A 27,677-nucleotide genomic window follows, 5' to 3' on the forward strand; every position below is an offset into this window, starting at 1 on the left:
GTTTTACGCCTTTGCAATGTGTGCCTGTCACAGTGGCTGTGACCTCTGACCTCCAGTCTGTTTTCACGTCATCCTTTTCCCCCAGTGGATTTTTCATTCTGCAGTTGGAGAACTTCTCTCAAGATGTTCCAGAAATATTCGAGTGAGGTGACAGTGAACTCTGACCACCAAAATCCTTTTAGTTCTGTCCCAATGCGCGGCAAAAAAAAAAAAAATCCTTGAGACCCACTGGACATTTGAGTCAAATTTGAAAACATTCCCATGACGGCATTCCAGACGTATGGCGTTAAAAAATGACTCATACAGACGCAGAAGCAGCAGGAAGGGATCCGGGTGATGAAATGCAGCAACTGTACATCTTGGTAAACATCTGAAGCCTTTTTAGTTTTTTTTCTCCAAGTAATGAAACAACCCAAACATATTTGCAATCTCCATGTTTTTTATTGATTGAATAATTCAAACAACTCATGACTGCCTTGTAAGAAGGCAAATGGCCTTTGATGAAATTCTTACCAGAAATGTGTCTGACTACTTAATAAAATGCATCCATAGGGAATACAGTATCTTGTCATATCTGATGCACACACATAATACTGTTATTCACATCTCATATACAGTTTGAGTAGAGAAACGTGAGTAAACTTCACACTTTACAATTCATTTGTGAGTGAAGACAAACTCATTCATCGTTTTTGGCGTATCTTTGGGGGTGTAGCATTAAACGTAAACCCAGATCTGTAGAATACATGTTGTGATGATGTGTGATGTGAAAATAGCTATTGTTCAAGATCATTAATACTGACATCGAAGTAGAGCAGATGTCCCACTGCAATCTGCAAACTTATTCATAATGAAATAAATAACAGAAAGACACAAACAGAAGAAGAAACTCACCCCCAGAGTGCCGGACCACTGTGTATTAAAGTAGCATGCTAACATCATAAAGTGGAATCCTTTCATTGGTTGGTTAAACAGAGAGGTTGTACTGATAGAGGAGTGCTTCCATATTTGACTGCAGGTTGATGAAAATATGTAAATGAGAGAAATTAGTAAAGAATCAAACCCACAACAGAAGTGCATTCACATCAACCCATCAACGAACTTCCAGTGCCAGAAAAAGCGATGCTCATGTCTCCACTCAAATACACACTCTCTCTCTCTCTCACACACACACACACACACACACACACACACACACACACATTGATGGATGGTTTGTAGCTCCAAAGCTGATATCAGTTAAGTCAGTGTTCGTCAGGATAAGGGGCTCCTGTCAGGTAGCCATTGGTACCGTGAGTTTTGTTGGTACCGTTGGTGGTGCTGCTGTGGTTCTTCTGATTAGGCGGAGGACTTTCATCCTCATCCGAGCTGGACTCGATGTCGCTGCGGTCGTCCTTAGACACCTGTACAAAGTGAAAGGTTACAAATAAAAGGTTGTCTTTAATGGCTTCTTTTTATTTTATCTGTGTAATTTTTGTTGCAGCCATGAATGATGACCAACGTTTCCATTTGAAATTAGGAGCTATTCTGTCAAAAACAAAACCCAAACAACAACCTGTGAAGGTCAGAAAATTATGAAAAATGCCCTGAGTGGTTTCCCAGAGCCCAAGTTAAAAAAAAAAATATATATATATATATATACACACACACACACAGTGATACACATTAAAGGAGTTGGGACCAGAGAATATTTGGCTTCTTTTTGTCTGATAAAAGTTTAATAAAGTTAATTTGAAATATTGTTTTAATATGATCAACAGGAGAAACGTTGTTTACTCTCAGGTTTTGCCTCTAAGGTTACATTTACATCTAGTTAATTGGTGTAGAACATTTTAATTGAAAGTGCTAATATCACAAGCAAGGAACAACTTTCATGTGTCAGAACAGCAGTGAGAGCCATTGGCCAGTCCAACTGCTTTTTCTTTTACACAGATGCTCTTTAGTTTTACACCAATTTCTGTTTTTTTGTTTTAACTTCCTAATGGCAATCATGTTGAAGTACATTTTATTCCTCAAGTCTTCCTTCTGTCCAGCTGAGGGGTGTTTCCCAAGGACAGCCATGTTTGGACTTTGACTACACACAGTTTAGCAGCTTAGCTGAACAAATATGATAATTACCAACACAGAACACAACTGGGGCTGATGGGATTGTGATCTGTTTTGTAGGTATGTGGTCGGAAACCAGTAGATTTTCAAGAACAGTTGATTACTGACATTAAAATTGATATTCTAGGCTACACAGATAGCTCTACTATATTCCATGGAACTCCATGTAACAGTTGCCGCCATAAATCTCAGGGATTAACCAACGTCTGTCGTCAGGTTAGCAGCCACTAGAGGGGCCTTGAAAAGTCCTCCGTGTGTCCTCGGACTGTAAGATTCTTTGTGAATCCGTGAATTTGGCTGGACCCGCCCTCCAACATACAGTGCATGTTGCCAAGACGACTGTTTTTTAAAGTTGTTAAGCTATTCAGCTAGAATGACATGTCTAAAAAAAAAAAGCACCAGCGATGCAATTCAGGCTGAGTCACGGACTCTGATGTATGTAAATGATAACATGCCAGCTATAAACATGCTATCAAAATCCCTTGTAATCCAGCCCTTTCCATGTGCGGCTACTTACATGTAAAGGATTCCATTTTCCCACCTCGAGGGTTGCAGGTTAGTAGAGACAATAGAAAAGCAGAAGTCAACACTACACAGTATTTGGAGTGGGGGATGGGTGTGAAGGGAAGGAAAGACACAAAACTATTACCTTTCCTTTAGAGATAGCTTGGCAAGCTGTCTTCACTATGAGGTAGGACCAGAAGGTGTGAAGTAGCTGCAGCAAGACCAGAAGCAGATTGAAGACCCACCAGGACGGGTAGGGTCCGACGATCTCCCAACTCTCGAACAAGGTGGTATTTAAAATCCTACCACAGAGGGAAGGAGTTAATTAACTTACCAACAGATTTTCAAGTTCGAAATGACATTTTTTTTGTTTATGTGGTAATAAATCCTAATGTAATTAAAAACGGCTAGTGATGTAGAAAAGTAATGTATCACTTGGCTTCACATGGCACACCAAACTTCAAGGATCTGTGTTAAATTTATCCTTCAGCCAGTTCTTGCAAATGACTCTGTGAATCATCCTCCAGATACTGACGCCATGGCAACAGCTCATAGAGTTCCATCATCATATTACAGCGTGGACACAAAGGAAGAGAAGTGTGCTGGGTAAAGTCTGGTGTAAAAGGTTCCACAAACTAACCCTCTGTAGTTTATCTTCCAAAGACAATGATTGACAACTCAGACACTCCAGTTTAGAAGCCTAAAGTAACACTTCTGTGCTGGCCAAGGAGGGATTGTATTCAAGACAAAAGCTGGCTGAAACAAAATCACCTTGAAAGACATAAACACGTTCAATGATTACAATTGATTTGTGGTACCTTTATGGCCTTTTATAGCTGGCATTCACCATCTAATTAGATGTCTGAAGTCTGTGTAAAACAAGCCCACAACAAATACAACAAAATCTTTTAACCACCTCTATTATCTGGTTTTGGATGGATCGGCCACAGCTTGAAACATTAAATTATATTCCAATGAATAATGATCAGTGAAATCTCTGGACACTCCAGCGATAGCCACAATGATCTGCTTTTCATTCCTGGATTTGTTTGGTTTTCTATGAGAGGTTAAAGCGGCTGTATCCATAGTAACTATTACTTAGCAACGAAATTCACAGAGATGTGTCTTAACTGCAGATTGTTGTGGAGAGCAGAAATCTTCATGGCTTTGACATACAGACGGTGCCAAAAACCAAAAATGTGCTGAAAAACTCAGGCATCATCAGGCCTTTAAGTAAAACGACTTCAGTGAGGTTCGTCATCCCAGGAATGCTAACTATGGTACACAGGAAATTGACACTTACCACACAGGGTAAACTCCCAGCCTGGAACTTATGAAGAGAATTGCAAACATTGCAAACAGGAGGTTACACAGTATCTGACATTTGGCATAGTTGGCCATCTTTGCAGCCTGTGACACATGTGCACACACACACACACACACACACACACACACACACACACACACACACACACATCAATAATTAGTCAATTGATTCATTTCTGATAATGAAAGAATTGAAAATCTCTCAATGTATGTATGTTACACTCTGACATTTAAACCAGAAATTATCATTTTGGACATCATTTAATCCCCCCCGCTCACCTCTATCAGCACGTCAGCTGCGTCATGGAGACACATGATCAGAGTTCCCACTCGTGCCATGTTGTTCACATAAGAAAAGATAATGAGGGAAATTGTTGCCACATGATGTAGGAACATGATCAGGAAATCCTGGAAACACACACACACACACACACACACACACACACACACACACACACAAACACAAGTAATTAGACTTATATTACAGAATGTGATGAGGTGGCACACAGTATCTCCTGCAGAACAACAGATATGTGTGTTTGCATTCAAATATTTGATGTGTTTTATTCATGACTGCTGACTACGGTGCATATTTCATTTGTAACACAGTACGAGATCTGCGCAAACTGCAATTCAAGCCTATCAATCTAAATCTGTTCCATCATTCGTCCCTTTCATTGAGACAGCTTTAGAAAATATATATATATATATATATATATATATATATATATATATATATATATATATATATATATATATATATATATACACACACGAGTGATAACGAGACATGGCTCAGGCTAGGTGTGCGTCTACTGAACGAGTGGGTTGGGTAAACTCATCTGATTGCTGTCATGTGGAAGTTACTCAAGTAAAAGCAGCAATTTAAAAATAATCTACTACTCACTGTTTGTGAAATGCTACCAGGGTAAAAGGATAAAATGGACTTAAAGTGGAATTGTATACTTTTGCTGAGCAGCAGCAGCATCAAACCTTGGCACATTCAACCCTGTTCATTTGAGAATTAGCAGAGTACCGCAATACTGTATCATGATTTGATATAACAACTAATTTTGTCAACAAGACTGAGACAGACAGAAACGTAGCCCTTCCCATTTGATTGATCTCAATGCCATAATGTTTGATCTGGACCTGAAGTAATGCTAAAATTCAGTTGCTGACAGCTCACATTACACTGATGCAAAATTTGGCCAGTAAACAGAACTTTGAAATCGTTCCAGAACCAGATCTCGATCTGATGACATCGTATCACCTTTGTTGGAGGTATGCCCTCTAGTTGCCCTGTAGTTGCCCTGTAGTTAAGGAGGTAATCATCTTGTGGCTGTCTGTCAGCTGGATTACAAAACAAACCCTGAGGCTGATTTTTACCATACTTGGTGGAGGAGAGCAGCATTGGCCAAAGAAGAACTCATTGCATTCTGGGGCCAGGAATGGCTTTTACTTTTATTTTTTTTAACTTTGGGTTTGGCTGAGTTCACCTTGGCAGAGGTATGTGCTTTCCAAGTTCCTTCTAGTTTAATGTTGAAATGGTTTAAGTTGGAGCTCTTTTTTTACACATCAAAATTTGTAATTTGTCAGAAGTGTAATGCTGTAGGATAGAGAATCTATAGCTGTTGATTATGATAGAATATTAGTACAACATGGCGCAATAAAAAAATATTCCAATTAAGATTTTCTTTTGAATCAGCTCACTGTTTGAACTATATCTTTCATATAAATAGGTCGTTTGAGTTTCGGTCCTGTCTTGGTATGAGCCATTAGGTTTGGAAAAAGCCTTGAACAGGAGTCAAAGGATGCAGACAAGTGACATCTAGCATAGCCTTTAGCTACAGAAACGTCTCAGGTCAAAGCAACCAGAACCAGTCCAACATGGAGAGAGAGAAAGACACACACAGAGAGACAGAGTATGACAGGGAAGATGAGAAGGGAGAGTAATGATGCAAGACACATAATGAAAGCAAGGCGAAAGTGTGCGGGAAGAACATACTGGAATTGGCAGGGGATGCAGAGGACCTCCTCAGTGTGGTGCTGTGCATGAAAAAACTGAAAGGAGAAACAAAAACACAACATGCCAACAGTCAACAAAGACATGACAGAGTGAGGGCATACACAGTGTGGCGTCATGGGGTGGCTGTGAGGAGTGAGGCGTATTGTGGTTAGGGAGTTGGCGATGGAATCTGGACAGGATCATGGCTGGAAGGCATGCAAATTGATACTTAATGAACCAAATGGGAAGCCATTATTATGATCAACAAAAAGAAGATGGAAGCGGGTTGAAGTTGGCTAATGCCCATTGAGAAGGTTGATTGTAAGAACTGAAATTCACTTTGTACAATCACCAACCAAGCGGGACCTTTTAGACCTAACTGGCAAGTTCTGAATCTTAATGACTCCTACAGCATCTCGGTGGAGAAGGTTTTATACACATATCAAAACATATTTACAGGAGTGGGATTAGTGGGTTATTGTGTGCTAGTAAGTATTAGCATCAAGAAGAAGAACTCAAGATCACCCCTGAGGCTGTAGTAGATCCAAGCTAGATCTACCTGCTCGAATTCACCAAGGATATAAATGATCCACAATTCATGCGAATTCCTAAGAAAAGAATTTTCACACCAAGGTCCTGTTTGTGTTTAGGCTGGGACAATATTGTAGTTTATTAAAACAAAAGTTAAAAGTTATGCCATGTCAAACTCAGTCTGGCTACCATAACCGTAGGTGTTGAGAATTCCATTTGAACAACAAGCATTTCAAAAGAAGTTTACTTTTTGTCTTGAAGAAAGATGTGACAGAGCAACAATTCATACTCGCTAAAAGTTGTCTTCGTGATGTCGTCATTACTCCATTATTTTGATCCCTGTTTTGCAGTTGTATTAGAGCAAAAATCTAAGTTGGAAGCAGCAGTAGTCACCGATGTGCAGTTCCTGAAAACTGCTGCTGTGAAACTCACTGTTCATGGCCTCCACTGCTGCTCACAGCGAATTGCTTTTCACATCAGTTTCATCATTTTAACTGCCTCCAGGTGATGTTACAGACCCAGACATTACGGCATTAAGTTCTCCGACGGGACTTCCACCAGTATAGGACAGCAATATGACTATTTTGGTCATGGTCGATGAGGAGAAGAAATGGCGAACCTTGAAGTAGGATTAGAGCTACTGTAATGTGTTTCTAGCATGACAAATCTATCTAAGTTTGTGACTGTTGGTCAGGAAATATGGAGCTTTTGTTCTGCCTAAATTAGCCTTTTGGGATAAACCCTTGTCTTTTATCGTTATTCTAATACTACTGTGTGCAGGACACCGTCGCAGGTAGACAATTCCATCAGTCCAATCTCTTTTATCACTTTATCTGTTCCTCAAAAGTTCAACATGATGGCAGAGAACAATGTGACTCCATCATAAACGCAGTTATTTGCTGAGGGGATTACAGATTCGTTTGATGAAAGCAAAAATCTACAGTCACTGTGACATCAAAAATCTACAGTCACTGTGACGTCTGGCAGCAAATAAAATTCCTCGCAGAACCTGCTAGCACCTCTTCAGTGTTCCTTTTAATAAACATTCAATGATCCGTGCTAATCGAGATGCGTGATTCGTGAGACTCGCTGCCATTCTTACCTTCCTCCTGATGTCTGTGAATTGGGAAAAGAGTAAGGACAGGTAGAAAGACAGCTCCAGTATATAGTAATAATGGATGTCCACAGTGAGTGGCTGCATGAACACACAAAGCAACAAAGTTAAATAAATAAAGAAGACGGAAGAATTTTGTAAATATCAGTCATCTGGCTATGAGAAGTAAAACATAACAGTAAGAGATGTAATTATTACAATACAGAAACTCCTACCTGGTAAGGATAGTTGTACCAGCACTCTTTTGTGTTCCACAGCCATGGAGTCTAGAGAAAATGAAAGCTGTTATGCAAAATTTTGAAAGATAAACTATTTCAAATGTAGCATGTAACTTTAACTGAGATTAAAAGACACCTATAATATAATTTATTTTGGAAGGAGCCATCGACCGCAACACCAATACAGCATTATGCCATTCACATGTGCATTTATTTAAGATCCAATAAGGAATTTGGTGTGAGAATTAAAAATGTGTAATTTCCTTAAACTTCTGCATTCTAAAAAGAAGCTCCATGATGTGCTGTATGGTTAATAGTGATTAATTCACATATACTTCTTATGCTTTTCCTTATTTTGTGTGATAAAGAATTGAATCTTTCCACATTTGTATGTCCTTCACTTTTTGGAATACCTTTAATCAGTCTGTTTTATGTTGTGCGAGTGGTTCATGTGGAATCAAAGGAAGTGCGATTCCAAGTTTGAAGCTGTTTTGAAGCTTGGATTTTATATTCTGGCAAAATGCCCTTTTTTTGTTATGCCCACCTTCTCTCCTAGCTGCCAACACAAAAAAGAAAACACAATAAATGTCAAGAGCAGCAGGTTGTAGAAAGTCAGACTATTCCAAAATAATGCTAGCTTGACTGCCTGATGCGATGTTGTTCTGGAGCTTTACTAGCTGTGCCTTGGTCCATTTTATCACCACATTAGGATGCTTTCTTTTCTCTGTCTGGACACGTGATCTAAACAAGTGCTATTCAACAGTCCAAACCAGTTGGGAGCAGTATGCTGCATAGAAATGCTAACTTCCTTAGCATAAGCTCGAGGATGAAGCTCTCAATTAATGATGTATGTTCCAATCACCCACTGGGTCACTGATCCCTCACGCTCAGTGTACTTTCTTTGGGTATGAAGTTGTCTCACAAGACAGGATGGACACATGCTAGCTTGCTCAGATTCCTACAAATGGCACCTTTAAATCATTGTGGTAACTGTTGCAGTTGATCATTTTGTAGCGCTATTAGAGGAACTACTGAGACACGTTTTCCACGTGACAATAAAAAAAAAAAATTCAACCTTTGAAAACAGCGCCCACTCTATTGTGAAGGATCCTTTATTGATAATATGCAAATTTCATTTGTGAAAATGTTGAAACATTTTTTTCATTATTCAGTTACCGCATCATTTTCATAGCCCTTTGATGTGGTTTATGCTGCGTTCAAGACAGTTTGGATGTCGGGGAAAAAACAAGCCCAGAGTTGGGAAAAATGAACTGAATGGTGTTTCACTCAGAAATGTAGATGGAAACTCCAGCTTTCTCCAGCTTGATGTCACTTACAGTATAAAAGATGGCAGCATTAAGGCAAAATTGATGTAACGTTTTTGAAAAACATATATTTTAGCACACCATTTGAACTGTAGTTTGTGTAGTATAGGAAATATCTTCTCTCTAATTATTGCAATATGCAGAATTTAACAGCCACATCTCTTGGGTTCTGTACTTGAAACTTGAAAAGGTTGTGAGCAAAAATTACCTTTTTGAGGAAACGCACTCCGTAGGTAAATATGTAGAGATAGAATGTGAATCTCCACCTGCAAGAAATGAAGGAAAAACATGATCAGTGTAACATCAGAAATATAAGTTGCAAAATGAATCAATATTCATTACCCTGAACTAAATTTTTCCAAAAGTTCAGGGCCATTTCCAGAACAGACCTTAAGCTTTATAAGCAATTATTTCATATTCACAGGGCACAAAGGAATTAGAAGATTAGAGAGAGAAACACGGTGTTCATCCACTAAGACCAATTAGAAGATACATTTCATCTGGACGTCATTAAATTGACTCTCAGATGTAAACATGACCAGAGGGTGGGTACATTTATATAACGTACTCTCTATACTGCTTATAGTTTGGTTTCTCGGTGCAACACACAGTGGAACGTTCTATGACTGTGAAGCTCGTGAGCAGACATGAAATGATTAAAGTCTGCAATTCATGGTGAGTCATAGCAAAGATAACTCACACTGCCCAGTTCCAAACGCAGCCTGCACATTTATGCACAATAACCACAGCTACACAATGACAGGGAAAAGTGATCATGAGGTCAGAGCTTCCAGGAGAGAAGAAACCGCTTCAGCTGACTCTCACATATCGAGTTAAATGAAAGCCTTGCCCTGCTTTTTGACACAGCTCTCCAGGAGAGTTGCATCAGGAAAAAAAGAAACAAAACATGCATCTTTCTACCGGGAACAACAGCAAATTGACCTCCTGCTGAGTGTTTCGGAGCTGTGGGGGCATTTCTTTTGATCTAGCTAGATTTCACACTTAAAACAGGGCTTCAGTCTAAATGTCACCATTTAGATCAACCCTCCCTCCCCCACTAAGTCCCCACAATGAATAGTGGCTAAATGCTTTCTTCATAGTAGAGACTGAGTATAATCTCCCATTTTGTGACTAAAAGTGAGACGACACAAAGTTACAAAACAAAAAAAACCTTAAAAATCAGTGTTTGATTGATTGGAATAAGGCTTTTGTTCCCAATTGCACATGCTGCCACTATATAAGAAGTTCCCAAACTTTTCCCTCAAAATAAAAGTGCCACAGATGACTGACAACCCCCCCAGCCCCCACCCCATTCCTGGAGGTGACTGCCACACGCACACACACACACACACACACACACACACACACACACACACACACACACACACACACACACACACACACACACACGCCAATATGTACACATCCCCATTGACACTGATGTTAAATTCAACTGCTATTTTTATAGTATAGCACTCATTCAATGTTAAGAGACAACTCCAGCCTTTTTATTGTTAATATTTTACAGAAATCATACAGTGACCCCCTCCATCACTCTGGGTACGCCTGCCCTGTATAATATTATAGGCACCTTTGCTGACGGTGAGTCAGCTCCATCAAGTGAAACACATGAGAGGAACAAAAGGAAGCCAGTTTTTGATGACTTCTGTGGTTGTGACAGATGTTACGAAGCTTGTCATGTGAGATGAATACAGTATAGTAGGAAAACAGTTGTGCTGCTCGTTTGATCCATCTGACCTCCGAGGAAAATGACTTCTGATGGCAGATATCAACAATATCCACAAATATCTGGAACAGCCGTCAGTGCAAGTGCATCTGCTATTGTATGTGTATAAAAATAATCCAGATATTCTGTTACTAGGTAAATCTCTGGTTGTTGGGATGCCTGACTCCTCTTGTCTGTGTTAAAGTGTCCTTGAGCAAGTACGTGGAAAGACTTAAAGGAGAGTGTGTGTACTGTGCAAGAGAAATGATCACCATGTTAACACGAAGCTTGAGGGGGCTCACATTAACCGCTTTTTGTGCCGGATCAACAGTATTGTACAACCAAATTAACTGGACAAGTCTACCTGGCACACATTCAAGACTGTTGCATGGCAACTGCTTCATCAAGCCTGCATGAGTCTTTTTCAAGTGCTGTTGAATTGCTGCTATATATGTACAATCACAATGAGTCACAACTGTTTCCCGTGAATACACGTTTGTCTGAAGTCGGACGAAGACGCCTTTTGTCATTAGGAGTTACGGCGTAGATGATAGTGACTGACTGTGGTGGGAAAAGTTAAAATGTTAGGCATTTAATAATCTAGCCACTGTTTATTTGTTGGACAGACACACACACACACACACACACACACACACACACACACACACACACACACACACACACACACACACACGATGGGAACCCGCAATCACACTCTAAATTAATTTATCTTGGGATGTAAGTGTGGCTAACAGGAAAATGATTTACAAAGTGTGGTTTATATGGTACAGTAAGTGCTGCTTCATGTAACCTGGTGCGATAGAAAGGAAACCATCCACCTTCATGTTTGCTTGATTAGATACGAGTGAATTATTGATGATATCTGATGAGACTGAGGGTTTTAAAATGAAACAGATGATCTCTGTCAAGCCAAATGTTTCGTGAGAAGATTGGCTGGTATCATTTAGTGCGGGGGCGATGATTTGATGAAATAATCAGAAAAGAAGCAGGTGTTTCTTTCTCTCAATGTAACGCTCAGCTTTGACACAAACATGTCAGGCCGGATCATTTAACTTCTGCACGCCTTCACCAGCTACCTAATTTTGTTTGTCTTATTACGGTTCAACAGTTCGTCACGCAGCTTAACTGTTGATCAGAATTCAGTCGGGATGGATTCTATCTGCTGTTACACCTCCGTTTCTCTTCAGGCAGTAATGACTGCTCCTTCTACCTTTCCCCGTTTGTCTAATTTGGCTTGATTACAAAGCTTGATTTAAAAATTACCCAAATTAAAAAGGCTTGTTATTAGTCAGTTATTTTAATGAAACCTGCAGCAATCCTGTCTGTGCACACCTACTGTCAACGGACCATCTCTCAGCTGTCCTGTAGTATCTGCCGAGCACAAATAAGTCGTGCAGCAGGTGGAGGTGTGTTGGCTGATCCCACCTCTACTGTTCGTCTGGGTTAGAAGAAGACCAGAAATGAAGCTGATATTGTTGGTGTGTATCGTACCATCAAGAGTAAGTGATTAAATATTTAATTGATTAACTGATGTGACCATCTCACGGGAAGCCAAAAAAATAACAGTTCACATGTGAAAACTGTAACTGTTGTGTATTGAATGGTTCCAGTTTTTTTTACAATTCAATTTCGCCAAAGTAGCTATATATTACTCTGCCCTAACAGGTAGTTTAAATACTCCATGTTGAGATTGCAGTTTTGCAACATCCCAATAAAAAAAGGGAGGGGGGGATATCCTAAAATAAAAAACGTTACCATGTTTGTTCCTCTAAAAACTGGGTGGAATATAATCATCATTAAGCATTAATGTCGAAAGTTAATGGCGAAATTCCAGTCACAGATGTAATTAAAAGCTTCAGTTAACTGATTAAAATGTTAAATACGACGATCACAACTCACATTATCATTGAAATGTTTCAACTCCTATCCACAGAAGCCAACACAGGATAAAAATAGTCTGTACTCACAGAAATACCTTGAGTTTACATCTTTAAAAAGCTGAATTGCATCATTTTGCTTATGATAATATCTTTGTAGTGCACGAAGAGGGAAGATAAGATGGGCACGCTCCTGCCTCCGCCCATCCCCGAAGGTTTCACATGAGGAGGGGCGTTCTCATTCATCTATGGACTGCAACAACTGCTCAACTTCGACTGCCATTAATCTGGAACGTTAGCGCAATTACTGTTTGGTTCTGGCAAACAGTTTTTGCTACTAGAACTGAATCCAAATTCCATGGAAAAAAATGCTGTTTTTCACTTTTTTCTTTAAACTGATCCGTCTCAAAATTGAACGGCTTCTTTCCTAACTTTTCCAACTGCTTTCTTTTTTTAATCAATCAGCCAAAGAGTTTTTCTGAAATCCTGCTGACATACAAACAAAGACACAGCGCAGACAAAAAAAAACCCCACAAGGTAAAAAAAACAAGAGGCAGCAGTGAAAAGTTGCTCTTCATTATTTCTAGACCACATGTGTCCGCTACATACTGTTTGGATAATGAAAAGAGATCCTCCATCCTGACAACTGAGAAGACAAAGAATGCTATCAGTCGGCAACAGCTGTTCATGAGTGCTTAATTAGAACCAAATCTGTGCTGGAAGGACTGGAGCTGGCCAGAACTGCACCGTAAGCAACTGAGAGAGAGAGACAGAGAGACAGAGTGGCCAAAACTAGTGTTGCAGAGCCCAAAGTCATCTGCAGTGAATTACTCTGCGTGAGGATGACAGCTTCCTGTTGCTTACACAGAGTGAATGTCAGCTAAGCATGTTCTGAAACTCCACACGTACTCCAGCAAAGCACAAATCCCCCCCCCCCCCCTTTTTAAATAAAGCGATTTCTCTTTTTCCTCTCTGATGTCCGACCTACAAACAATGAATGAACAGCAGCCTCGGGCACATCAGAGGACTCAAACTGTCTCAAACTGCCAGATTGGCTCTACTGGTGTCAGACATGACTCTGCTCTGACAGCCACACTCGCTTGTTGGCCTTTAACATCACACTGCTAAGTAACTACAATCTCCCTGATGGCAGATTAGCCAGTTCTCTGTTACAGCCTGAGTGGGTTTGTTGGCTCGCACTGGGACACAATTGACTATTATCCCACAGACGAGCCGGCGTTCATGTTGCCATCTTAATACTCCATGTAATATTCTGTAACTGAACCGCAGGGGCAGGTCTGATTCTCCGGAGCTGAAAAGTTTTGTTGATTAATCAGTTAACAAAGGATTGATTGGCAGTTAATTTGATTATCTATGTTGCAATTTCAAGCAAATCTGGTTCAGATATTGAGTATTTTAAAGTCAGACAAATCAATTCGAAGGCACCACCGAACAGGGTCGTGGTTCAGGAGGAAAAGTGGCCGTCTAATCAGAAAGCAGCTGGTTCGATGCCCAGCTTCTCCATCGACTGTAACTAAATGTCCTTGAGCAGGACACTGAATTTACTCCTAATGAGCAGGATGTCACCTCGCATGGCAGCCTCCACCCTCCAGGAGCGAAGGAGGCAGCATCGTAAAGCACTTTGTACAGTTAAGATGGAAAAGTAACCTTTTAAGGCTCAGAGGGTTAGTCACTGCCATTACTTCTTTACTTTCTCACTGTTGAAAATGATTGATTACATCCCAAACCTATCACTTGCATTGCTGCATTGCTGCCACCATTAACAAAAGTGAAGAAGGTTTTAGATGCTATACTTTACTTCCACGCAGCATTGATCTCAAACTAACACACCCAACGTCTGCTCGATGGTTGTGCTACAGATGGGTATAGATGCACTAATATTGCCTTACATGCTTTCACAGAATCGGGCGAGAGTGCTGGGTTTCTCTTGGTTGCGCCGCTGCCGGAACCAACGCTGGATGGTCCGAACATCCCAGTCTAGCTGCTTGGACAAGCCCTCCAGCCTCTTTTCATCAGGGTGCTGGAGAGACACGAGGTGAACACAACAAATATTGGATATGGGTTTAAAAAAGACCTCAGCAAAACCTAAATTAAAAAAACAAAAACAGTTCAATTTTTCCCAGTTCTTCCCAAAAAATTGCATGGGTTCTACCTCAGCCCACATGACAGCTCTCCAAGTTTGGTTAAAATCTGCCTGGTAGTTTTTTTTAGCGCAATCCTGCTAACAGACAAACAGCTCAGAAAACATCCTGGGCGGAGGTAATACCTTCGTGATGGCGGTGAAAACCTTCTCCAAGATGGCATTGGGTTGTGCTTTTTGTGGTCCGTTGGCTTGGATTTTCAGGCCCATGGCGCATGGTCTCGCAATAAACCTGCAGGTTAAATATTATAAGACCAGTCCAAGTCAGAGAGGAGTCCGAAACAGGAAGGTAAGATATGCTTCCAGGGTTTGTTTGGTTGGTTTTTTTTAGCTGGGTAACAATTAGCCATGCTGATGGATTAAAAAACACCAAATTAAACACATTGTTGCTGTTTCCATTTCTTCTCTTATTCTAAAGCAAAATATCACCTTCTTTTTTTGTTAGCATGACCTGCAGAAGACCCTGCTGGCTGGAACACTGGCATATCCAGGTAAGATAAATTATCACTCAGCAGCCATAAGACTTGGAAATGATTGCCTCTATTTAGGGACTTTATTTTTAATCCAGTTAGCTGGATTTTCGCATTTTCAACTCTTTTTAGGTGTTAAGTAACAAGTATCCACAGGAAAAAACTATTACAAAAAAACATCACACCTATTTTTTTTTTTTGCTTAACCCCCCCCCCCCCCCAACCTTCTGTTATTGTCCCTGGATGTGCAAATGTTTAGAGCACTAATGATCTTCCAGAGATTAAGACCACGAAGAGCATTTGTGGCCAAAAGTTCAACATGAAGAATCGGAGCAGGTTAGATAACACTTTAATTCACATGCTGCATTTGCAAAAGTGATCGTAACTGAATAAAACTGCAACTGCAGGTGAAGGGTTTCATGGGGGAAATGTGAGAGCCACATTTGCATGAGCAGCCTCGCTGTGACCACCGTGTCTTACTGCGAGAGGAGTGACGCTACAACAACAGCCACAGATAAAGATGATGCGACATCAAAAAAGCTAAAATAACCAGAATCTTCGAATTAAAGTGAAATTTTGTCCGGAGAGAACAGGAACCGGATGGGGCAGGTAGGGCACCGCTGTGGTAGCACTGTGTGCGCTACTGACAAATGCATCCAATGCGCGTCCCGCTGGAGGCCTGCAGGAAGGATGATCAGCGCCGGTGATTTGTGGGCTAACCAGACGAGATGCCATTGTTTGGGTACCAGCTTGTCCAACGCGTGTGCAGCATCATTCACCAGAATATCTCATCCACGCAGCAAACACGCACACTCGGACTATAGCATGTTCTTATGAAACCCACCTTTCAAAAACCAGCCGTATCATAAAGATGCAGAACACTAAAGGACACGCCAGATAGAGATCCTCGGCTTGCGGGAACGTTGCCTCATCTGTGTTTTTTAAGTCAGCCCAGGTTACATTATGGGGCAGCCAGAATCTCTCGTTCCAAAACCACGCCAAAATACCAGCCATCTCCGTGCTGCTGCAGCCTGTGACCGAGATCAGGGTCCCGCTGTATGTCGGAGGTGTCCCACCGGCGATGTGAGCGTGCACACTCGGCTGATGATGAGATATCCGCGCCGCTGCTGACGGTTCCCCTCAGCTGCTCCAGCTTCGGGAAGTAGACTCAATCAGCTTCTCCGCAAGTGATTGGTGCATTGAAATGTCATGCAATAGCCTGGTGTGCGTGGTGCCGACACACCAAGATGTGGTCACTCTGCTGTCCTTTAGTTGCCGATGAAGAGGGGATCTCACTGCTTTGGACTCACACGTCTTTCACGTCTACAACAATCCAGTAATCCGCAGTTTATATAAATGAAGTGTTTCAATCGGTGTAATGTTTCAGCCACAATTGAACTGATCCTTCACCGATAAGGGAAATTGTGTGGCAACACTTATTACTAAGGTTTTCCTGACTCTTCTACGCTTAGTGAACCACGCCATCTACTGACGGCTTTCATTATCAAAATATAAACCTGACCTTGTAAATAAAACTGAGAAGTGACGTCTTTATAACGGTTTTTATTTCGTCGCATTAAGTATTACATACACATAAACGATGCACACACACGGTTAGACTGAGTTTTAGCTGCTCGAAATGAATTTAAATTCTGTTAAATAGGAGTTCTATTGTCTTAATTCACCTGATCTGCAATAACTGAAACTGTAAGGTTCATGCTGGTGTATGAGAAAACCAAAAAGTTGAACATGCAAATTGATTTGTTATTTTATGTTCTGAAGTTATTCCGAATCATTTTTTACAGCTGGAACACATTAGACATTCTGAAACCGTTCAGATGATTTAGTAATTAGATATACTCAAATGATTAATATACTTGATATTTGAGAAGCTGCAACCTCAAAATATTATTTTTGATATTTTCGCCATTTCCTACCTAGCAACCAATCAGTCTATTGGCCTATCATGTTAGCCTGATGAGCAAAGTCTTCCATGTGAGCTACCGTAGGTTATTCGACGTTCATGCGTGGTTTAGGATGGAGCAATAACGGTCACCGCGCTGGATTAGAAACAAGATGTGATAGTGACACCTGCTGGCCAAAGGTACGAAGGTCATGCTTACCGTTGCTCTGCCTTCTTGTTAACGCCGTGTCGCTATGATACGGAAGCTGTCGGACTATTTTACCTGATAATTTATCTAATTTATCTCTTTATTTAGATATATGTTTGAATATCATTAATTTAAGTCACCCTTAAAGTAAAAAAAAAATTGCGTTTCTTCCTCCTCCTCTTATGGAATTCCCGAGCTTCGTGTACATTGATGCACGTGACGAGTTTGACAGTGGAATTTTGCCAAAAGCCCCCCGGAGGGAAGCCATAAGACTCAGTTTACTGCATAGATACGTGCACCTGTACTTCCTCTCTATACTAGAAATGGTGGAAGCACACTGGTCGTATTAACTGTGTGGGTGTTTGTATCGTTTGGCGACGCGATACCTGCCTCAAATTAGTCATCGGGGGTTAATAAGGCATTTTTGAAACGAGAATTTAAATGAAGACATCGTGTGTCCAGAAGAAATGAGAATTATTATTAGATTCATGTAATCTTGAATGTTTAATAAAGGACACAAGAAAGTGGTGTTTTAAATGAATTAGTGATTATGCATGTTTTTTTTAATTTTCTTAATATCAGACACGCATCTTAGTATTAATTGAAATTATTTTTTATATAAGTAAGTGCATGTGCGGAGGGGATCTTTCATAGTTTCAAGAGATACTGAACAAACCCGATCGTTATCGAATAGAATTTACTTTTAAAAGTCCGGTCGTGTTATTGTTTCATTACTCGCTACATTCATGCGTTAAATTAAAAGCAGCCCAGTAGAAGCGGAAACCCCACGGATCTGGCAACACGCGAGTGTGTGTGCGCGCGCGCGTGTGTATCTGTGTGTGTGCGCGCGTGCAAGCGCGCGCCTGTGTTGTCCCTTATTTTCCGGGTTGCTCTCATCGCTCGCGGTAGTTGCTCCGCTGCAGCTGCCAGCTGACACTCGCTCTGAGGAGGTGAGGTCAAACCGTGACTCGCCCTCTCTCCCTCTCTCTCTCCCTCTCGCTCTCTGGGCCTGTCCGTCCAGCCGTCCGTCCGCCTGAGGAGCTGCTAACTAGCGCAGCATCATCCCTCTCCTCCTCCTCATCATCATGGCGGATCAAGGCGAACCTCCGACTCCGGCTCAACACCCGCAACCAGCGCTGACAACCAGCTGGCCAATTACCAGGGAGTCTTACGAGCTGCAGGAAGTCATCGGTTAGTACCGGGAGATGTTACGGTGGCTAGATAGTACCACGCCGCGGAGGGTTATCAGCTGATAATGACCACGGAGGCCTACCGGCTTTTTCATGTGCTCTAGCCTCCCGCAGAGCTTTGCAGTGCGGATGTTACCAGACACTTTTACACGCTACCAGTTTATTTGACTCTGACAAAGCAGCTGAGATCCGGTACGAGGGTGAAAATGTCCCAGTGGCTGAGTTTGTTTTCACTTGTTCAGAATGCGGGGAGAGATGTTAGTTTATGGCACGTGTCCAGTTTTGAAGTCCAATCACAGTAAGTTCCTGCTGTGTCGGTGCAGCCTGACACATCTTCCCAAGCGGCCAATGATGATAGAATAAAATAATAATATAATAATAATAATAATAACGATAATAATAATAACAGTACAGATGATAGACAAGCTTCTAAAATAATTCCAGAAAGTTTAGTACCACTAGGGAAAATGAGCTGTATTTTTTTTTTTTTGGTTTGCTATTAATAAAAGGAAGAATGGTTACACATTTTACTTTCATTGATCAACTCAAATCAGTCATTCAGAAAAAAAGACCCATGACATTTAGTCAAAGCAGGATCTCATATCTAAAAATGTGCCTGGCTCTTTCTTTTAATGTTTTCCCATCCAGTGATCTAAAAATATATGAAACAACAACAAAAAAAAGCAAAACATTTTGGAGTTTAATAACTGACTTTAAAACAGCCACAGCTGACCTGCACCAGCTCACAGGATAGCCATGTGTCAGAGAAGGAGCTGGGCATTGTTTACTAGTGAAGTTCTTGTTACTGTTGGCTCTGTTAACGTCCTCCATCAGTTTTAGATAGGCTCCTTGCTGAGTTATGGAATAATAATAAATGTTTCTTTTATATTTGATACCAATAATTTAGCATTTCCAGTGTGGGATGTATCTTCTCCTGCATTATAGTGCTCGTGAATGTTATTATAATATCATTAAGTACATCATTAAACAATACAAAATCTCAAATGCACTTAAAAAGCTCAAAATGAAAACAGAAGTTGCCTGAATATTTTTGGCTGAGGTATTTACATTGTAGATGAGGTGACAGGTCATATCGCTACTGATAAGAGCGAGCAGTACAGCTGACGGGGATGAGCTGGTGAAAGCCGCCCCCCCCCCTCCACACACACGCACACACATGCACGCTCTGTTCTCATTATCAGCTGGTAACCGGTCCGATCTCATGTGTTCACTCCTTATCTATAGCCCACACTTGGCAAGTAATGCATTTTTTGTGTGTGTGTGTGTGTGTCACTGTGTGTGAACAACTTCACTACTCCAGCGTAAACCTGTTACACAAGTCAACTGTCATAGCGGAACTAAACGCTTTTCTTGTACTAAAACTCATATCCTTTTCGTCAAAGGTTTCAGCCGGCACACATAAAAGACAGATACAGACACAGAAAAGCTGACAAATGCTTCCAGATGTGTGATGTGTATCGAATTTTTCATGGCTGTGATTCCAGGCAGCGGGGCCACAGCTGTGGTGCAGGCGGCCCTCTGCACCCCCAGACAGGAACGCGTTGCCATCAAGAGAATTAACCTGGAAAAATGCCAGACCAGCATGGATGAACTATTGGTGAGAAAAATAAATATGGGCTTTTTTTTTTTCAGTGTTGCCGTCCCCAGTGTGCTACTACCACGTTCCCTCTGAGCCACTTTGTTATTGTCTTGTTGAAGTGTGAAAACTCTATTAGTGCTGCTGCTCATAGATTAAGACACTCTGCCAGTCGACTGTGTGCTGCGTTTCTCACCCGACAGAAAGAGATCCAAGCAATGAGCCAGTGCAACCATCCCAACGTCGTCACCTACTACACCTCCTTCGTCGTCAAGGATGAACTGTGGTTGGTCATGAAGCTCCTGAGTGGAGGTAAGGTTCACTCGCACATGACGTTCAGTGAATGTCATGTCTTTAAATGTCCTTCCTGTGTTTTGCTATTAGTAACCTATGTATTACTCATAGCTGCTGTCAAATTATTGCCCCCCCCCCCCCTTCTCTAGATGAGATGAGACCAACTGACTGTTAGATGTTAGCTTAGCACAATGAATTGTAGTTTTTGGGAAGTGTTAGCACACCCTCATCAAAAGTGGTCAAATAAGGTTTAGGATCTAGATCAATCCAGAAGTAATCATCCTCAGGTGGTGGTAGAAGTTGATCTTCTGGTTGTCAAAAAGGCTTTTGTGTTGTATATTGAAGTTACTGCTACAGGAAAGTAGTTTTGTCCACGCTTAGATCATCTCGAGAGTTTAAATGGTTAATTCACAGCCAATGTCGGGGGCAACCTTAGTTATATTAATGTAAGTAAAGGCATTTGAGAGAACAGTGTTGTCGATGATTCGTTATGCAGGTATGCTAACACTTCCCATCCAAAACCATTCATTGTGTTAAGCTAACTAGCAGTCAGCTGGTCCCTGTAGGTCTCTGCTTCCTGATTCACACAGAGGAGAGAAGGGTATCTACATTCTTGTCTGACTCTGGGGAGGATGACACATAAGTGCCATATTTCCTGTCAGCATAGAGGGGCCCATTTCTAGATGTGGGGTCCAAACCCATAAAAATTTAAAAGAGGGAGGGAACCTGCAAAGATTAGTTTCTACTTGATGTGCATCTTTTTTCCCTCCCCACAATTGGAAACTGAAAATGACCTTTTATTTTTCTTAGGCATGAGGACATTATATTGAATAGCACTTTGTTATGTGTCAGCTGACCTTAAATCAGTAACAACATAAAAGCAATTTCCTGTATTAGATTATCGACAAAACAATGGTTTCCTTTTAGATACTTTTCTTTTTTTTCTCATTTTTTAAAAAATGTATCATGGTCATAGTCTTTGTGACGCACTTTAACATTTGTCTTGCCTGATGAGAAGCGCTATTGTTACTATCATTATTAATGGCGCATTTGATGAAAACACACATTTAGCCACCAGGCTTTACTTCATCTCTGTAAGACAAATTTGAGGGTAAAAGGGTCCTGCGGTGTGCAAGAACACATTTGATCATAAGAGCACAAAGAGCCTGTATTCGGGGTGACATCGAGCCGACCCGTCTGCACGGCAAAAGGCTGAAATTAGTTCAGGTTTCACTCGTCTCTATCTGAAGAGCACCTCTGCCTGCTCCACCCTGCTGAGAAGCCTCCTCCCAGCCGCCACGGTCAACAACTGTTTTTGACAGGTTCCGCGAGGAGGGAAGAGTTTGCTCTGGCAGCTCCTCTTGGTGACCCCTCACCTGGTTTTCCGTCACGCGATGTGTAAGAGGTTCATTAGTTGACACAATATAAACGGGGGCCTTTAGGAGTGCGGGGCCCGTCCTAGATGAAACAAAGCTGAGGCCACATGTGGCACCTGAACTTTAACCACTATTTGTGCTTATGTATCCTAGAAAACACGCCAGTTTGTTAAGGACCCTTCATTAGAACTAATGCAGTACAAACAGACAGTCCTGCACTAAATCTGGTCTGATAAGTAATATTTAATCAACAATATACTTCCACTGCAGTATCCCATTGTGGAATTTCTCCATGTTTGGCACAGTCGTCCAACGGGACTCAAGGATGAAGGTCAAAGCTCAAGGTCACTGTGTCAGACAGGTTTATATCCTTTAGGCAGAGAATCCAGTATTTGTAGTTTGTTTTATCTCTTGGTGTCTTTTAGGCTCCATGCTGGACATAATCAAGCACACAAGCAAAGACGATGACAAAAATCGAGCTCTGGATGAGCCGATAATTGCCACCATTTTAAAAGAAGTCCTGGAGGGGCTGGACTACCTGCACAGAAACGGACAGATTCACCGGTTTGTACATGAAGTATTTGCTTCTTTTTTCACTAAAGAAAGAAGAGAATAAGAAAGAGAAACTGACTGTAACCCTGCCAGTCAGAATTGTGCATTTTTGGGGTGATAAAATCTTATGAAAGAGAACAAAAAAAAAGTCTGAAGCTTAAGTAAATGCACATCTAATACCGTTTGTGTGATTGTATTTATTGACCTGTTGTCAAACGTCCTGGATTTCAAGGTCACTGAGAACCGGGTTTAACCTTTTATCAGGCCCTCGGGCAGAGATCCAGATGGTGGTGGGCTGTGGGACTCGTTTGCACGAATGGAAGAATCAATGTTGTGCTGCACGGTTTTGTTGTTTGACAATGTTTGTGTTTTTTGGCCTCAGGGATGTGAAAGCTGGCAACATACTACTGGGAGAAGATGGGTCTGTTCAGATCGCAGGTGTGTGAACCTTACTAGTCTAGTGCTTTTAAACTGAACGCAGTTCTGTGCAGTACACGCACTCCTGATGTTGATGGCGGTAAATCAAGCTCATCTTACATCGGACCAATAATGCTCTCTGAATAATTCAGTACCTGCCTGTCAGTCGGGTAACTATTCAAGATGGACTATGAACAAGGTGGTGAATTTATGATGTGGCTTTTATTGGTAAAACTAACTTGACGTAAAGACCTTCTAAAGATATACATATATTTAAATATTTTTATTTCCTTTTCGATTATTTACTCATTTTGAAATTGTAATCAATATACAAATTATACACTTACATACCAGAAGTGTCTCTGTCAAAGACATGCAGCTTCTTATGACTAAGATTTAAAGCTGACTGATTTAACCAGCCATAAATTATATTTTTATTTGCTGTCAGTGTGGCAGAATTCATACAATTAAGCTGCTGGCTGTGTTGATATTTACTATCCACCCCTCACTTCTTTTTTACGTTACTTATCCTTCCACCCTTTTTTAATTTGATCTCTATCAGCTATGAGTGATGTGTTTTTCAATTTTTTTATCTGCCAGACTTTGGAGTGAGCTCATTCCTGGCTACAGGGGGGGATATGACTAGAAACAAAGTACGAAAGACCTTTGTTGGCACGCCGTGCTGGATGGCGCCAGAGGTGATGGAACAGGTGAGTCCCACTACCCAAGCCAAAGTTGCTGTTGTTGAAAGTGTTTGTGTCTGTGTATTTAAACTTCACATAGTTCACTGTTTCACTGAGCTTATGAGGAATCGCAATGGATAAAAAGATTGGGGCTGGAGGGGGATATACAATAAAAAAAGGTATACCTTTTATAATGGCAGTATTTACAATTTATTGCCTATATTCACTCGAAACATCGAATTTTCGTAGTTAAACGATCAAAATTGGTTAAGTAAAAGGTTAAATCAAAATCTAACAATGGAGATTCATTTCGCTTGGATGGGTGATCGCATTTATACCCACCAGACGGATGAGTTGAGTCATAATCGACAGTCTGATTAATAGTGGATGGGTTTCAGGTTGTGATATGGTACCTAATTAACAGGAAAAACACAATGGACTGCTGGCAGCTGGACTACTTTTTCCTGTGCGTGGCGTCTACTTTGTTGAATTGCTCCGACTGCCAAACCGGTAGCAGGCGCACCGCTAGCGCTATCTTTCTACTCTGTTTGCCTTTTATCATGATCGTTAATAAGGGAATTTTTCCTTTAATCTAATTATATATTGATTGAAAATGGAAGCAGAGAACTATCCTCCACCCGATGTTCCTCAAAAGCATCAGAGGTATCTAACAGCTATAGATGGTGAACCTGCTGTGGAAGGTGCCGCTGGTTTGATGTCAGTATGACATCATCTACATATCGTTTTCTTGATTTATTGTGGAGAACCACCGCATCTCCTGCCAAGTAGACTCTCATGGACTGCTGGGCTTCATTTAAAAGGCTATATAGAGGAGGAGTGAAATGTCCGTGCAGGTTATAAATCAGAGACGAGGATTTCCCCGCAAGGGTGATTTACATGTAGGTCAGATTGTTGGTCCTGACAGGAGAGTTCACTAGCAGAATGAGGGCCATCACAGTGCTGCCTCAACATTGTGATCATCTACAAGTTTAAATAACATAATGATGAGATGGGTTGATAGGTCCTCTGGCCATGTGGCGCCCTCATTGTTGTTCTTGTGAATCTCTGCCAACAGGTACGAGGTTATGATTTCAAAGCAGACATATGGAGTTTTGGAATCACAGCCATTGAATTAGCAACAGGGTCTGCACCGTATCACCGCTACCCTCCCATGAAGGTCAGAGTTCCATGAATCATCCGTGTGGTGTCAAATAAGAGATATTCTTGTCATTTTCAGTGGTTTTGGTACACAAACCAAGAAGACAGCGTCTAAATGCTAACTATTGCTTCTGATAAACCAACGTGATTGTGTGAAGTTCCAACATTACTAAGAACAAATGTTCTGCTTTTACTTTTTTAGTAAATAGGAACTAAAACTAACCACCAAACAAATATTCAAGAGGGGATTTAATGTCAAGGAACCTGTTGCTTTTACTTGACATTACATTTTCTTGCTTTCACTTTCTACAATTCAAATGTTGCAGTTGAATTTTTTTTTTCCCCTGTCCATGTAGGTCTTAATGCTGACTCTCCAGAATGATCCACCCACTCTGGAGACGGGTATAGAGGACAAGGAGATGCTTAAAAAATATGGAAAATCATTTAGGAAGCTAATTACTATGTGCCTTCAGAAGGATCCTGCCAAAAGGTCAGTTTCTTATTGTAGTGAAGTGGAATCATTTGATTTGTAACCAATATGAATTAACATTTTTAAAAAAACAACAACGTTTGACGTCTCTTTTTCCCTAGGCCTACAGCCGCAGAGCTTTTGAAGTGTAAATTCTTCCAAAAGGCCAAGGTATTAGTTAAATCTTTTATTCTCCAGCTTTGTGTGTTTTTTTATTTTTTTCTAAATAATTTCTGTCAACTTTAGGCAATGTACAAAAAACCCCCGCACACTTATATATATGTATATATATGCAATATATGCAATATACACATGTCATTTGCAAATATATATGTATATTTATGTGTATGTGTGTGTATGTATGTATATATATATGTATATGTATACATACTGTTTGAAAGGCTCTTAATTAATTTTTTTTTTTTTTTATGTTCAGTTAAGTTATTTCTCCATTATTTAGCACTGAGGGTTACATGTACATTTTCTGCATCCCCTAAACTGAGTTAATTGACTTTTAAGCAGCATTATGTAGTTTTACTGAGCAACAGCGGCCTCCGCTGGTATCATTGGTAAAATACAGAACACTTGTGCATTCAGATTGTTTAACTGAAGAATAAGCAGAGTATCAGACCACAGTAACTTCATAAAAAAACAACTGATTAACTTGATTTAACAGCAAGACTGGAACAAAGATGAACAGAAACACGTTTTAAAATGAGATTTGATCTGGACACAGAAGTTGTTTGCGCGCTAAAATGCAGTTGCTAACAGTTAGTGTTACACTGACAGAGTAACTAGCAATAGATAACCATCGTGTTTTTTTACTTATTAGCTTCCTTCAGTAATGACCTCTTTCTTTTTTTCACCAATGACGTAGAGTCATGAGTTTTGCACCCGGTCGGCTAAGATTGCATAGTGCGGAGACAGACATACGGAGCTCAGAGGGGAAATGAAAGAGGCACCACTGCTAATCACAAGTCAGTTTACCATCAAACTGATGCTGCGTAATGTTGCTTTAAAAGTTGTAACAAAGGCAACCAACCAACCCAGCTGATATCCAAAGACCACCATTTAAAACAAAAATCATCCAGAATGTTTTCTTGATTAATTTTGTCTACGACTTCATGACCATTATTAATGGCGCTTGTGAGAATATTTTGGTGTTTTTCTTGCAGAACAAAGAATATCTGGTTGAAAAGCTTTTGTGTCGTGCACCAAAAATTTCCCAGCGAGCAAAGAAGGTATGTTTCCTTTAAAATAACTGTTATTGACTAAACACGAACGAATAATGTTGGAGTGCAGGGGTTGACTGAAGTCTCTCTCCACCAGATTGTTGCATTTACTGTCAACACAAGCGACACACTTTCTTCAGCAGCCCAAACACTCGATGCCCGAACTGTTTTGTTGATTATGTAAAGATATGGGCCACTGCTGCTGTGGTATACATGTACAGATGTCATCTAATATGTTTAAATTCATTGTTTGGTCGCTCAGTTGCCTAGTAGTCCCAGTTTACTGGGAGGAAGTGCAGCTTTCAGGCACAGCTGATATTGGCTTCGAATAACAGTCCGCCTGGATGGACAGCACAGAAATAAGAACAGAGGGCTATTGCCAGAAGGCAGAGTGGCTGAGTGAGAGGAGGGATGGAAATTCACTGACATGGTCGGGAGTAAATGGAGGGCATAGTGGATAGCAGGGCTGTGGCTGTGTGTGATAGTAACGTTACACATGAAGGGAGGATGTCGCTTTAGTGCTGTCACAGTGCTAGTTTAGCTTAGAAGTTTTACACATAAATGAACATACATTATATTCAAGCCTTTGCTGAACACACAATGCTCATTAAAATCAGGTAAATATAGTTTGTGTATGAAGCGACATTCCAGCTGGGAGGATTCATTCTTAGCATGCGCACCCAAAACGTGTTCCGGTCTAAGCTAACTAATTACGGTTAGCCCTGTGCTATACGCAACCTAAGGTTTAAAATGCATGTGAACCACCAATGTGGGTTTTTTTTGGTTCCACTGGCAAGTCAAAGTTGTGTTAGATTCTGTGGCTCATTAGCTCTGTCCTCACTGAGTAAGTACAGAGAAGACTAGAGCGGCGATCAGGAATAACATCAAAACACAGAAGAGAGTATTTTTATGTTATTTATTCTTTTCCACAATGCGGCTGATGTTTTGCCTTCTCCTCGATGTAAATCAACATGAACCAAAAATCGTGACCCCCCCCCCCCAAAAAAAAACAAAAACAAAATTCGAGCTGAACCTTGCGCTTTCCTGAACTTGCTGAACTTGCTGAACCCCCAGACCAAATGGACCGGAGTCAGATAGTGAAGTCATTTCGCTGGGGTTGTGTGTTAGGACCATAAAGGTTTATCCACCGTTTTACAGTTGCAGAAAGAAAACCGGGATGTTTTATAAGTATTACTCCTTCCTCCCAGTCA

The 27,677-nt window shown here is 40.8% G+C and overlaps 2 protein-coding genes across 7 annotated transcripts in view; one reads left to right on the top strand and one right to left on the bottom strand.

Annotated features, from left to right (window-relative positions):
* Nucleotides 1-441: 441 nt before the first annotated feature.
* Nucleotides 442-16,901, bottom strand: cers6 (ceramide synthase 6). 2 transcript variants are annotated; one of them, XM_086220088.1, is made up of 11 exons: nucleotides 16,232-16,895; nucleotides 15,044-15,149; nucleotides 14,667-14,797; nucleotides 9,341-9,398; nucleotides 7,805-7,855; nucleotides 7,578-7,670; nucleotides 4,216-4,344; nucleotides 3,914-4,020; nucleotides 2,756-2,912; nucleotides 2,624-2,647; nucleotides 442-1,403 (listed from the first exon to the last, which is right to left on the bottom strand). In XM_086220088.1, exons 1-11 carry the CDS (start codon nucleotides 16,399-16,401, stop codon nucleotides 1,245-1,247), a joined length of 1,185 nt encoding a protein of 394 aa, XP_086076214.1. In that variant the 5' UTR covers nucleotides 16,402-16,895; the 3' UTR covers nucleotides 442-1,244. The 2 variants fall into 2 exon arrangements, with proteins under 2 accessions (XP_086076214.1, XP_086076215.1); XM_086220089.1 differs by lacking the exon at nucleotides 2,624-2,647 and having other exon boundaries at nucleotides 16,232-16,901.
* stk39 (serine threonine kinase 39) overlaps nucleotides 15,363-27,677 on the top strand; it is a 29,394-nt gene continuing 17,079 nt past the window's right edge. For 4 of the 5 annotated variants that reach the window (XM_086220083.1, XM_086220085.1, XM_086220087.1 and 1 more), the window contains exons 1-10: nucleotides 18,396-18,689; nucleotides 20,194-20,306; nucleotides 20,489-20,597; nucleotides 22,381-22,519; nucleotides 22,890-22,945; nucleotides 23,525-23,634; nucleotides 24,683-24,784; nucleotides 25,122-25,255; nucleotides 25,357-25,405; nucleotides 26,410-26,475. In XM_086220083.1, the coding sequence (XP_086076209.1) occupies nucleotides 18,584-18,689; nucleotides 20,194-20,306; nucleotides 20,489-20,597; nucleotides 22,381-22,519; nucleotides 22,890-22,945; nucleotides 23,525-23,634; nucleotides 24,683-24,784; nucleotides 25,122-25,255; nucleotides 25,357-25,405; nucleotides 26,410-26,475 (984 nt within the window). In that variant the 5' untranslated portion in view covers nucleotides 18,396-18,583. Of the gene's footprint in view, nucleotides 15,409-18,395; nucleotides 18,690-20,193; nucleotides 20,307-20,488; nucleotides 20,598-22,380; nucleotides 22,520-22,889; nucleotides 22,946-23,524; nucleotides 23,635-24,682; nucleotides 24,785-25,121; nucleotides 25,256-25,356; nucleotides 25,406-26,409; nucleotides 26,476-27,677 lie in introns of those variants that run through there. The other variant, XM_086220084.1, reaches the window with a different exon arrangement.

This window comes from Aulostomus chinensis, chromosome 12, assembly GCF_037954235.1.
Source record: "Aulostomus chinensis isolate RoL2024-O1b breed Wild chromosome 12, RoL_Achi_v1.0, whole genome shotgun sequence".
Taxonomy (NCBI): domain Eukaryota; kingdom Metazoa; phylum Chordata; class Actinopteri; order Syngnathiformes; family Aulostomidae; genus Aulostomus; species Aulostomus chinensis.